This window comes from Eschrichtius robustus, chromosome 11 (assembly GCF_028021215.1).
Source record: "Eschrichtius robustus isolate mEscRob2 chromosome 11, mEscRob2.pri, whole genome shotgun sequence".
NCBI classification, from domain to species: domain Eukaryota; kingdom Metazoa; phylum Chordata; class Mammalia; order Artiodactyla; family Eschrichtiidae; genus Eschrichtius; species Eschrichtius robustus.
This window is the reverse complement of record NC_090834.1, coordinates 11,561,286-11,575,209: the sequence shown is the minus strand read 5'-3', so window position 1 is coordinate 11,575,209 and position 13,924 is coordinate 11,561,286. Positions and strand designations below refer to the sequence as shown.

General features: G+C 45.1%; 1 protein-coding gene across 1 annotated transcript in view; it reads left to right on the top strand.

The window, feature by feature from the left end:
• SORL1 (sortilin related receptor 1) overlaps positions 1-13,924 on the top strand; it is a 143,478-nt gene that overhangs the window by 112,616 nt on the left and 16,938 nt on the right. The window contains exons 33-40 of the mRNA XM_068556037.1: positions 3,761-3,892; positions 5,230-5,356; positions 5,517-5,686; positions 9,084-9,196; positions 9,437-9,541; positions 10,224-10,296; positions 12,041-12,123; positions 13,496-13,592. Of these exons, the coding sequence (XP_068412138.1) occupies positions 3,761-3,892; positions 5,230-5,356; positions 5,517-5,686; positions 9,084-9,196; positions 9,437-9,541; positions 10,224-10,296; positions 12,041-12,123; positions 13,496-13,592 (900 nt within the window). The remainder of the gene's footprint in view (positions 1-3,760; positions 3,893-5,229; positions 5,357-5,516; positions 5,687-9,083; positions 9,197-9,436; positions 9,542-10,223; positions 10,297-12,040; positions 12,124-13,495; positions 13,593-13,924) is intronic.

Sequence of the window (13,924 nt, the reverse complement as noted above, 5' to 3'; positions counted from 1 at the left end):
ACTCCCCTGTATAAAGGCCCCATCACTCTCTTACTATTACTGTCTTTCTGTTTCTTTGTAGCTCTTATCACCATCTAAAGTAACATATTGGTTTGTTTACTCATTTGCTGTTTCAACAGAAGGTATACTCTATGAGGGTAGGTCCGTTATCTGTTTGACACATCACCATATCGTTAACATCTTGAATAGCAGCTGATTCATGGTAGGACCTCCATAAATGTTCACTGGATGGATGGATGGATGAATTCCATCTTGGGCTTCTGAGACTGTTCACTAGTAGTTCTCAAACCTTTTCTAGATGTTCTAATGCAGTTTTATATGTAACCGAGCCCCCCATCCAAGCTCCCCCCAGGCAAACCAATTTTTGCTCAGCAGATGACAGAACTATATGATACAAGGATTCTCCAGGGGATGGGGGATTATGATTTGCAAAAAGCCTCACAAGTGGTTTCGATATTTTCCTTCTCCCATTGAGAGTTACTATATTAGAGCATTCTTTTAAAAAACTGAATTCTGTACCTCCATCCTAGAGACATTCAGAGAAGTCGTAATCCTTCTTTCACAAGGAAACTCATCAGTTGAGGACAGCTGTTATAGTATTCTGCCCCCACCTCCAAACCCTGTATCTTTTCATCTCTAGTAAAAGCTCCCAGGATCCTTTACCTGTTCCTCTTGACCATCCTGGTTGCTCTTGTGAGAACATTATCCAGTTTCTCTACCTACATCTCAAAGTGTGGTTTTCAGAAGTGGATGCAGTGCTTCAGATAGAAAACAGGATCACCTTGTTCTAGAACAGAAGTCCTCAGTGCTGGCCAATTCTGATGAATCACTGTGGAGCTTGTAAATACGACACATGCCCAGTGTCGTGTTTCTGCCTCAATAGCTTTGGGCAGGTCCTAGGAATCTGTATGTTTTAAACGTTCCGCAGAAGACTATTAAGAATCACTGTTGTAGATTCTCTACTGTCGGATAACCACCATGGTTTAGTGGTCTGTTTGGATTTCTTCTAGTATGGATAGAGTCGTTGTATGGAACATTGTGTGTATATTTCCATGGGGTGGGGAGCACAAGCTGGGAGGAGTCTGATTCTGAGTCCCAGTGGAAAAATTGCAGTTTGAACTCAGGAAACCAAGGTAGAATCCCCAATGTAAGATCTGGGCAAATTACAATGTTTCAAGTGTGTATTAGTTTCCTATGGCCACTGTAATAAATTACCACAAACTTAATGCCCTAAAATAACACACATTTATTATCTTACAGTTCTGTAGGTCAGAAATCTGATAGACATCTCACTGGCTGAAACCAAGATGAAGGCATGGCTGGGTCCTCTGAAGGCTCCAGGGAAGAATCCGTTTCCTTGCTTTTCTCAGCTTCTAGAGGCCTCCTTCCTCCATTTTCAAAGCCAGCAACATTCCCTCTCTCTGATCCTTCTTTGGTCTTCACATCTTCCTCTTTGACCACAGCTGGGAAAGGGTCTCTGCTTTTTTTTTTTTTTTTTAATTAATTTATTTAGTTTTGGCTGTGTTGGGTCTTCGTTTCTGTGCGAGGGCTTTCTCTAGTTGTGGCAAGCGGGAGCCACTCTTCATCGCGGTGCGCAGGCCTCTCACTATCGTGGCCTCTCTTGTCGCGGAGCACAGGCTCCAGACGCGCAGGCTCAGTAATTGTGGCTCACGGGCCCAGTCGCTCCGCGGCACGTGGGATCTTCCCAGACCAGGGCTCGAACCCGTGTCCCCTGCATTGGCAGGCAGATTCTCAACCACTGTGCCACCAGGGAAGCCCCAGGGTCTCTGCTTTTAAGGGCCTGTGTGATTGGATGGACCTGCCCGGGTAACCCAGGCTTAAGTCCTATGTCAAGGTCTTTATCTCAATCACATCTGCAGAGTCCCTTTTGCCTTATAAGGTGACTTTAACATGTTCCAGGAATTTGAACATGAACATCTTTGATGTGGAGGAGCAAGAGTAATTTTAGACCCTCTTTACTGGTGGGGTTGGGTTCTGATATAACTCTCCCTGTCCAGGGTTGAACAGGCACGTGTGAGTCTCTATAATGAAGGCCCAAGGTACCTGAGCCAGGACCCGGTGCAGACCTACCTGGGGTGGCAGATTCGGTTTCTGTAGCCATTCTCATCTTTCTTCTTTTTAGGATCATTTGCAGTTACATTGTCATTGCTTCCTTTTTAGAGCCTCTCATGCAGTTTAAATCTACTTTCCAAACTGGAGAGAACATCAAATTATGGTTTCTAGCCAATGAGTTGCGTAACCCTTAACTCATCCGTGCTCTTTATTTGCGTTATTTCATTGTCTGTGGAAATACTTTGAAAAGCTAAACAATTAAAAAGACTACATACAATAGACATGCCTCTTACTATTGTGATTCATCTCATTATTATTAGTCTCACTCAAACCAGAAATCAGAGGGTCATTCTGGACTGCAGATTAACAATAGGAGCAGATGATTGGGAATAAGTACCGTAGAGGAAGAGCTGCACCTTGTGGATGCCTGCTCTCAGTCAGGCGTATTCCAGGTGCTTGATCTCACTGGGTCCTTGTAGACACAATAGGGATGGAGTTGTCACCCCAGTTTTATACCGGGGAACTGAACTTGGGCACTACAGGCAGACCTCGGAGATTTTGCAGGTTCCGTTCCAGACCACTGCAATAAAGCGAGTCACACGAACTTTTTGGTTTCTGGTGCATATGAAAGTTATGTTTACACTATACTGTAGTCTGTTAAGCGTGCAATAGCATATGTTTAAAAAATAATGTAGGGCTTCCCTGGTGGCGCAGTGGTTGAGAGTCTGCCTGCCAATGCAGGGGACACGGGTTCGAGCCCTGGTCTGGGAAGATCCCACATGCCGTGGAGCGACTGGGCCCGTGAGCCACAATTACTGAGCCTGCGCGTCTGGAGCCTGTGCTCCGCAACAAGAGAGGCCGCGATAGTGAGAGGCCCGCGCACCGCGATGAAGAGTGGCCCCCACTTGCCACAACTAGAGAAAGCCCTCGCACAGAAACGAAGACCCAACACAGCCATCAATAAATAAATAAATAGCAAAAAGTCATTGTTTAAAAAAAAAAACAAAACTGAATCACTTTGCTGTACACCTCAAACATTGTAAATCAATACTTCAATAAAAATATATATAGTCAAAACAAATAAATAAATAAATGAAAGGCTCAGGACTTCTTTGAAAAAAAAAATAATGTACATGCCTTCATTTTAAAATAGTTTATTGCTCAAAAATGCTAACCATCACCTGCGCCTTCAATGACTTGTAATCTTTCTGCCACACTTTTGTAACATCAAAGATCACTCATCACAGAGCAACATAATAAATACAGTAATAATGAAAGAGTTTGGAATAGTGTGAGAATTACCAAAATGTGACACAGAGACACGAAGTGAGCAAATACAGTTAGAAAAATGGCACTTGCTCTGCCACAAACCCTCAATGTGTTAAAAAACGCAATTATCTGCAGAGTATGATAAAGCTGAGCACAATAAAACGAGGTGCGCCTGAATTAAACAGTTAGCTCAGGCTCATACAGAGCAGGATGTAGACCCTGGTTTGTTTGACGCCAAAGCTCTGGCCCTTCCTGAAGGCACATTCCCCTGGTCAATGTCAGATGAAGAGGGATTAGCGAGCCAGCGTGGGGTCCCCGCCACCCCCATCCCCGAGGGTCTTTTGAAGCAGAAGCTGATGAGTTCCCTTTTCCCGAACACGAGAAAGCTCTGGTGACCGTGGCCCCTCGTGTGTTGCAGCCACGCGCAGCACCCTGACCTGCACGGGCCAGGAGTTCCGGTGCGAGGACGGCGAGGCCTGCATCTTGCTCTCTGAGCGCTGCGACGGCTTCCTGGACTGCTCGGACGAGAGCGACGAGCACGCCTGCAGCGGTGAGTGTGGCCCCCCAGGACCCCGGGCTCACCCTCGGCCCTGCTGGGTAGGCCCTGAGGTCGAAGCCTCTCGAGCTCTTCCTCAGTCTGAAAATGCAAAGGTTCTTGCTCACTGTTGGAGCTGCAGGTGAGGCGAGGCCCAGTTCCGCCTCTGATGCAGCCTCGGCTCACCTCGCCCCTCTCAGGGAAATGTTGGTCTTAGATTGGGTGTTTTTGGTTTTTTTTGGTTTTTTTTGTTCTGTTTTCTTTTGCTTTAGTCCTTGTATTGGTACTTGGATCCTTTTATTTATTTATTTTTTAAATATTCTTTTCCATTATGCTTTATCACAAGATATTGAATATAGTTCCCTGTGCTATACAGTAGGACCTTGTTGTTTATTCATCCTATATATAATAGTTACATCTTACAATGGGTTTTTTTTTTTAGTTTAAATAATGATATGAAAAATTAGGTAGTGTTTTAGAATTATGATTTGCTTAATTACAGTAGTGCGTTCTATTATGCAAATAAAACAATTTAACTTGATCTTTCATAGGAGTTTCTTTTAGTTTTTATTTCACATTGGAGTATATTAGATCGGCTTTGGAAGGACGTCCCTCGTGTTGAGCCGTCGTTGCTCCCACAGAGCGTCAGGCTTTGTGGTGGGGTGAACGCCATCCTTCTGTCTGGAATGCATTTAGCAGTCATTTGGGGGCTGCTATAACAGTACCACAGACTGAGTGGCTTAGAAGCAACAGAAACTCATTTCTCACAGTTCTGGAGGCTGGAAAGTCCGAGATTGAAGCAGATTCAGTGTCTGGTGAGGGCCCACTTCCTGGTCCATAGACAGCCTGTCTTTTCTGTGTCCTCCCACGGTGGAAGGTGTGAGGGAGCTCTCTCGGGCCTCTTTTACAAGGACACTAATCTCATTTTCAAGGACTCCATCCTTATGACCTAATCATCTCCCAAGGGCCCCACCCCCTAATACCATCACATGGGGGATGAGGTTTCAGCATATGGATTTTGGGGGACACAAACGTTTCAATCTATAGCAGTAATGGATCCTGCCATGACATTGTCTTTGGATTTGTAGCGTTCCCTGTTGAGAATCAGGCTTAAATCAGTGCAGACAAGAGGTGAAATGCAAGGAGAAATGCCATGCTTGGAAATTTAGGAGACCTTGGGAAAGGTTATATAGGAAGGTCTGAACTCTCTTTCTTCTGGGGTGTCTTAAGATAATGGTGGTGGCCTGACCACATCACAGTAGGTCTGCCTGAAACCAAGGAACCTCTTGGGTCCTTTGAAATCCAAGATTTATAAGATATCAATTTCTCTTTTTTCCCCTTACTCTCTCTAGAGGAATTAAATGTATACAAAATACAGAATCTTCAGTGGACAGCTGACTTCTCTGGGGATGTAACTTTGACCTGGATGCGGCCCAAGAAAATGCCCTCTGCTTCTTGTGTGTATAACGTCTACTACAGGTGGGTCCCATCTTTGCCGTGGGAGAAAATGATGTTTTTATTGCCACTGGATGTTCCATAAACTCTGTGTGTGCACAGAGCAGCTCTTTTTTGACGGATTCAGACATCTCAGCCACCCCATGCTGCTTTGATGTGATGCTATCTTCGTTCTCTTGGCCAGGGTGGTTGGAGAGAGCATATGGAAGACTCTGGAAACCCACAGCAATAAAACGAACACAATATTGAAAGTCTTGAAGCCAGACACCACGTATCAGGTCAAAGTCCAGGTCCAGTGTCTGAGCAAGGTGCACAGCACCAATGACTTTGTGACCCTGAGGACTCCAGAAGGATGTAAGTGCTATAGCTTATTTTTATGGCAGGGACAGGACCTTATGTGGGATTTTCAGAGAGTTTCCCAGGATGCTCAGGAGAGTGGGAATAAAAGTACTTGTGCTTCCTACGTGGCTAAGTTTTATGGTCCTGGCTGAGTTGTTCTTATTATGTCACGTTTTTTTTTTTTTTTTTTTCAATACAATTCTTTTTATTGAAGTATAGTTGATTTACATTGTTTTAGGTGTACAGCAAAGTGATCCAGTTATACACATATATATGTATTCTTTTTCAGATTCTTTTCCATTATAGGTTATTACAAGATATTGAATATAGTTCCCTGTGCTGTGCAGTAGGTCCTTGTTGTTTATTTATTTTATATATTGTAGTGTGTATCTGTTAATCCCAAATTCCTAACTTATCCCTCTCCCCCGTTTCTCTCTGGTAATCATACGTTTGTTTTCGATGTCTTAACACGATTTCTTTTAATTGAAGTATAATTGACCTACAACACCGTGTTAGTTGCAGGTGTATGACATAGTGATTTGATATTTCTATAATTACAAAATGATCACCACACATAATGTTTTTCTGCCCACCATTGCCCTCTTTCTACCTCTACCTTCCGTCTCTAGGTATTTCCCAGTATTTGGTACTTAGGAGATCATCACTGTTAACGTATGAGACTTGTCAGAAGTATTGTGGGTTCATTTTAAGGAAATTTACCAAAACCCTTGGGTCATAGAGAGTTCCCTAGTTCTTCCCCCTTCACAGTAGTTGACATTGGGTGACTGTGCTTATTCCCGTGATCTTTGCTCCCCAGGTTTTGTGAACTTTTCATTTGCAGTTGCCATCAGAACCATGTTTACATTTGGAGATGTTAATATGAACTCATGTTTATCTTAATGTGCATGTAAATGGTTACACGTTAAATATGTATAGATATGTGTATGTGCACAGGTTAGTACACACACATACTTTTCCTTGCTTTGTCAGCTGAGAAGGCCCAGAAAAACTTTAATAGCCTTGAGCATACCTATCATTCAGATTTAGGTTTCTAATGCCTTCTTCAATAAAAGGACACAGGGCTCCTTGAAGAAATGGTCAAATCCAGGCCTGGGGCAGGAGATCTACAAGATAAGCCTGGAGCATCTGGTAGTGCCAGAGTGTAAGGAAGTGCTTACTAAGTGAAGTAAGTCAGAAAGAGAAAGACAAATATCACATGATATCACTTATATGTGGAATCTAGAAAAGTGATACAAACAAACTTATTTACAAAACAGAAATAGACTCACAGACATAGAAAACAAACATATAGTTACCAAAGGGAAATTGAGGGGGAGGGATACATTAGGAGGTTGGGATTAACAGATACACACTACTAGATATAAAATAGATAAACAACAAGGACCTACTGTATGGTACAGGGAACTATGCTCAATATACAGTGGAAAAGAATCTGAAAAAGAATATATATATAAATATAAAAGCTGAATCACTTTGCTGTACACCTGAAACTAAAACAACATGGTAAATTATACTTCAATTCAAAAAAAAAAAGAAATTAAGGAAGTGCTAAACAAAACAAACAAAAAAGAATCTATGAGTTATGACTTTGTTAGAATAACATTTGTTCAGTAGAGCAGAGAGAGTGTCAGAGAGTCAGCAAAAGCCCACCAGGGGAAGTGAAATAGAGAAGTTTATTACTCCCAGGTTCTGAAGGCGGTATACGCATACCTCAAGGGGCCACGCAGGAGGTCAAGGCAGGGTGCAGGCAGCAGGACCTGGGGCACACGCCTTTTTTAGGATTTGTGGGTGGAGTGCTGTGGAGTTCCTGGGCTAGGGCTGGATTGGCCAGTTCACACCAAAAAAGGGGGGTTTTGGTAAACTTCTTGGGAGTCTTACCTAAGGAGCACAAGGGGGAAGGTCCTGGGAGGTGGAGAGACTTAATCACAAGGGCCCTTGGGGAAGTCATGTTAGGGATTTGCATTTGCTTGTGACTCTTTGGGCTGTGATCCAGGGCTTGCCTGGGGGCTCATGTCAATTTAAGGCCCCCTTAGCCTATTTGTCTAAACAAAATGGATGCTGAGGCAGCAATACCATGGGCTAGCTTAGCTAAACTCTAAGTGGAACCATTTTTGAAATATCCCATTCGTTGATCTTCTTTCCACAGGTGGTAGCTGAGTCCCTACTACTGCTCAGGAATTAGGTTAGACACTGGAGAATCAGATGAATAAGACACAGTTCCTGCCCTCCAAGGGCTTGCAGGCCATGGCTTGTTGATGAACATTCACTGTATTCACTTGCTGCCATAACGAAGTACCCCAGATTGGGTGGCTTAAACCACAGGCATTTATTTTCTTCCAGTTCTGGAGGCTGGGAGTCCAAGGTCAAGGGTTGGTTTCATTCTGAGGCCTCCTTGGCGTGCAGACGGCCGTCTTCACGTGGTCTGCCCTCTGTGTGTGTCTGTGTCCTAATTTCCTCTTCTTATAGGGACACCAGTCATATTGGGTTAGGGTCAATGACCTCATTTTAACTTAATGACTTTTTTTAAGACCTTATTTCCAAATACACATTCTGAGGTACTGGGGGTTAAGACTTCAACACCTGAATTTGGGGTTGGAGGTGATACAGTTCAACCCTTAATATTCATCTTCAGCGGATTATCAACATGAATAACTACTGTGCGGTCAAAATGAAGTTTGACTGGAAAGCACTGTAGCTGGTTTCTGTGTGGTTTCTAATTGGGCCCTGAAGGCAGTCGCAAAAGGGAAGATCCTGAAAGGTCTTAGAAATGCCAGCACTGAAGTTATTAAGGAGCCTACTTTGAAGGGGGTCTCTTCATTTGAATTTAGAGGTTCCGTGCTATTAGAAAGTAAGTCTTGGGACTTCCCTGGCGGTCTGGTGGTTAAGACCCCGGGCTGCCACTGCAGAGATCATGGGTTTGCTCTCTGGTTGGGGAACTAAGATCCTGCATGCTGCGCGGCGTGGCCAAAAAAAAAAGAGAGAAAGTAAGTTTTATTTCTTTGTAGCCACGCCAGTGGCTCTCTGGTTGTACGAGAGTTCAGGACAGCAGACGCCGTCCTTGACAATTAAGATCTCAGCATCAAAGCCCAGGGCCAGTGGTGACTTAGCCCGCCCAAGTGATTCTGTCCTGCAGCCCTTGTGAGCCCCCGGCCTGCGTCAGACTCGCTGAGCCGTGGTCCGACATGTGCAGTCATTAGATGTGTGATGAATGCAAGCAGGTCTTGCATTCTGGAAGAGGGGAAAGGTGTTCTGTCAGCTAACAGCGCTTTCTAGTGGATAGGTCCCACTGCCAGCTCTGGATTCTTTCTCGTCCGAGTTTTTAAGCTCAGGGAAGTTCCTCCAGTTGATGAGTATGCAGATGGATTTTAACCCTGAATTGCCTCTCTTCCAGTGCCAGACGCCCCTCAGAGCCTCCAGCTGTCGCTCCACAGGGAAGTGGAAGGAGTGATCGTGGGCCGCTGGGCCCCTCCCGCCCACAGCCACGGCCTCATTCGGGAGTACATCGTAAGTCCCTGTGGCAGCGGGCTGTGCGCGGGTGAGCGCGGGAGACTGCCGGGGCTGGTAGAGCAGAGGCATGCTCTGTGTGACAAGGGCGTGGTTTGCTGTCGCCTTGTAAATAATCATCCATCCTCTGGAGCGTTTGGCATCTCGCCTTCCCTTCTCTCCGCCTGCCTCCTTGCAAGATGTCAGGATGCCCAGACCTTTGGTTACCTGTCCATAGTATTCTTTTTCTCCTCACTTCAGGTCGAGTACAGCAGGAGTGGTTCCAAGATGTGGGCCTCCCAGAGAGCTCTTAGCAACTTGACAGAAATAAGGGACCTACTGGTCAACGCTCAGTACACTGTCAGAGTGAGTGTTCGCACGCGTTTTAGGCGTCCAGGTGGTCTTGGAGCATGGGGAGATGGTTGGCCTTTCATGAGAACTCCGTGCCTACCTTTATGAGATGCTTACTCGTGGTGTGCTCAGTACCCAACCTGTTGCTCTGGAAGCCTGTCATTTCTTTCAGTCCCGTAAACCAAGGCCACAGAGAACTTGAAATCAGACTTTGCTCAGATAACCAACAATTGATGGTAATGCAGCTTTACCTGCTTTTAACCCAGATATTCTGCTAATGTTCCAGCTCCAATTACTTTTGCACCCACCTCTTTTCTGCTTATTTTTAGCTTCAGGGAGATGCAGAGCTATGATAAGTAGCATTTAGAAAATGATATTGTGGGGTTCTTATGAAATATATTATCAACATCTTCAGTAGAAAAGAGATTTTGTGCAAAACATATTTTGAGACCATTAAGTGTATACACAGACTCCCTCATAATTTCAGTGCTATCACAATTCCCTTTACCCAGGTTCCCTCCCGTTGTCTCTTTCCCTGTCTTATTTCAGTGGCTGGGGCCTCTGACTCTCCTGAATCCCTCTGTGTATAATTTCTTCCACCCTTATAGCCAAAGCCTCACCACTTTCGCTCAGTCGGGATTCTTACTGTGTGCTATGTTGCCTTTATTTCATACTAATTCGTGCTCTGATTTGAAAGGTGGCTGCAGTGACCAGTCGTGGAATAGGAAACTGGAGCGATTCTAAATCCATTACCACCATAAAAGGAAAAGGTAAGTGATTCCAGCGTCTGCAGATTTAGAGAAGATAGAATAACCCTTCGGAAATAACTTTCAGTGTGACTGGAAGATGAAGAAGCAGAGATCAGAAAACTTCACACAGCCTCCCTTTCCCCCACACACGCACTTTTGTGGGCGTCTCCATAGTGCTTTACACACGAAGTCTTTTGGGGTGACTGTTGAAGGTATTCTTCCTTCTAGAACTGAGCATTTGTTACAATAAAAACATACAAAGGGATTTCCAGAGGCCTTCATGCCCTTGTTCTCAGGCACAGTATCCAAAATAGAAGGAGTCCTTCCTTCCCAGCCAAGATAAAGATGATCTTGTCCATGTTTATTTGTGGTGTTTTTAAGAGAGTGCCATGCTGACACTTGTTACTGCCCCAGGGGCACCAACCGACAATGCTTAGGTGGTAGTTTCTAGCACTTGAGCTGATCAGAGTCATGGCTTACGACTTGCCATGGACCTGCTCTGCATACCCCAGCTCATCTCTTTGAACCCTCAGAACAACTATAAGAACAGATAAGGGACTGGAAAGGTTATGTCACTTGCACGCAGTCAGTCAAGTGACAGAGCTGGGATTGGAACCTGATCTCCTGAGTCCAGAGCCTGTGCCCTGAACCACTGTACCACCTGCTTGCCGGGCGGGGCTCCTTGCCTTGCACACGTGCCTTGAGGGTGGTGTCGGGTAGGAGCTGATGAAATAGTGGATGAGTGAGTGAATTGAAGCAAGTGAAACGAAGGCTCTGGCACTCTATGGGAGACGGACCAGCTCGTCTTCCTGATTGTAGCTTTGGCGCTTGGGGCTTTCGTTTTTGGATTGGCGGGTGTTAAAGCCAGAAGTGTCGCCTGGAACGTGCTTGGGGGATTTTACTTTAATCTGAGCCTGTGAGAAATAGGCTCTGAGTCATGGAGAGTCACTATCTGGTCGCCTGTAAAATATGGTGTCGTTGAGATCAGGACAGGGGCAGCTAAACTTAGTGAAGCCAGCCAGTCTGCGGAGCAGGGAGTGTGTGGGTATTCTCCTCGTCCCCTCAGCTCCCAGCTTGAGCTCTGATCTTTTTGAGAATGCCAGTGGCACATCAGCTCTTTAATCTGTCGTGGGAACGGGAGAGAAAGGGAACTGTAGTTGAGTGCCAGGCACTTGACATGCATTATTTTAGTGAATTTTCCCACCTCTGAGAAGTACAGAGGGCATCTCCAGGCTTAACGAGGACAGGTAACTTGCCCCAGGTCACACGGTGCTAAGTGTCACAACAGGAATTTGAACCCCAGTTTGTGAGACTCCAGAGCCCAGATTCTTTCCATTTTGCCACACGCGCATTTACAAGTTAGGACTTAAGATTTAGCTTGCCGTCAACCTTCAAAAAGGACTTGAGCCCTCTGGGAATTTGTTGGTGCCAATACAGGTGGCTCTCAGTGTGATCCCTGTACCTTTCAGAACCAGGCTGAAGCTGGGTTAATGAGGGACATTTACATAATGGAACTTTTCTGCTCGACCTAATTGCCAGGATAGCTGACCGAGCCAAGATAGTTATGTGTTCACCAGGTAACTATGGACCCAACCTCAGCTTCAGGACAACAGTGGTAAAAGGGAAGAGTAGAAGCAGCCAAAGAAATGCCCTTTCTTCCCCAACTGAAAGATTGCTTTGTCTCTTAAGTTGAAAATTGTGAAGTCCTGCCTTCTTCCCTTTTCATCACCTGGTTTCTCTTTTTGAATCCCTTTTTTGTTCTCAGTGATCCCACCCCCAGACATCCACATTGACAGCTATGGTGAAAATTCTCTAAGCTTTACCCTGTCCGTGCACACTGACATCAAGGTAACGTGGAAATTTCAAACCAGCGGTTGGGTGGGGCTTTACTTTGCATGGGAACCAATACGGCAGAGGACGGGAAGATTAAGAAAAGTGAATGACTTGATCCAGCGAAGCTAAAATACCGCTCCTAGGTTGGTTCCTCCCCCCACGAAGAACAACTTGAGTCTTCACATGTAATTATTCTGCCTCAGCCTGGTGCCTTTTTTTTTTTTTTTTTTTTTTTTTTTTACCATATAATTAAATGGTTCACAGCTACAGTGCAAATAAAGAGTCGGTGTTAACAGAATATGTATGCCCTGTAATTTTCAGCTTTATTGGATTTCCTGGTGCTGAGCGCTAATGCAGAGGTTCCCAAGAGTGAGTCTTAGGAGAGAGTCGGATACCTCGGAAGCACATCCACTTAGATCCACCTAATATTCTCCCCTTCTAGCACCTTCCTCCCCTCCGCTTTGTCCATCTGCTTGACCAACTTCACCGTGATTATCTGTGTCCCTTTGGTTTCCCAAGTTGCCACACACCTTTCATGGGGTTCTTTCTTGTCTGTCTCTCCTCACATCCCTCCCTGTCTGTGAAGCTGTGGTGGGAGCAACAGCCTGTGCCACTGACTGAACTACAGTTTGGTGTCATGCCCTTGGCTTCAGAGACAGCTGATGCCAGAAATGGCCTTGTGTAGACCTTGTCTCTGTAGTCTTTGCTCTTGAAAACATTTTAATTTGGTGCATTGGCCAATATTTTTAAAGACCTTTACATCAAATCCTTCTGTGAGGTCAGAACTTGGAAAAGGTAGTCTTTCCTGACCCATGGATATGTTTGCTCCTATTAGACAAAAGAGATCTAAGCAAGCCCCCTTTGTATTGACCTCTTGGCCTTGACTGCAAGGACCACCTGAGCTAAGATTGATCCTTAGATCCTTAGTTACTGTTATCTAATTACCTTTTCAGTTTTTATCCTTTCTGCCTTTTCTTTTTTTTTTGGCTGTGCCATGCGGCTTATAGGATCTTAGTTCCCTGACCAGGGATTGAACCCGGGCCCTCAGCAGTGAGAGCTCAGAGTCCTAACCAGTGGACCTCCAAGGAATTCCCTTCTTTCTGCCTTTTTTAAATTGGTTCTTGTCCTTTTATTATTTATTAAATTTTTTGTGTCATTGAATCTATATGTTGTATTATAAATGGTCTCACATTTGTTTTTAGAAGTAGGAGGGAGTATAAGTATTCAATGATAGCACAAATGGAACTGGTTTAAGAATCCAAAGGACTAGCCCGTCCATTGTAAGAAGGAAGATACCCGAGGAACAACAGAAAAGATCCTCCTTTAGTGTCCGGTGAGCTCTGTGAGTGTGTACTGTTCGTGTAACATGGCTCTTGCTTCTTGGCAGGTGAATGGCTATGTGGTGAACCTCTTCTGGGCGTTCGACACCCACAGACAGGAGAAGAGAACGTTGAACTTCCGAGGAAGCATACTGTCACACAAAGGTAGCGCCCTGGAGCTGGTCGGTGTGTAAGGGGGAAGGCTAGACCGGTGCTTTCCTGGCAGTAGAGCTTGTGTGGGGCGCCGGGACAGGTGGGGGGTCTTCTCTGCAGCCGTTCTGAGTGGGCAGGTGTTGTCCATTGAGGATGCTGTCAGTGACTCCTGAGTCCAGGTGAGGGATCCATTGGGTGGTTCCCCAAATCCCCTTCTAACCTGTTGTCTCTTCATGGATGTTGGAGGCTTAAAAAGGGGGAAACACTGGAAAGAAGCCAGGTTAACCTTCTACAGATGCTTTTTGCCTCCCAAAAGAGAGTTCCTGGGCTTAGTTACCTGTCTC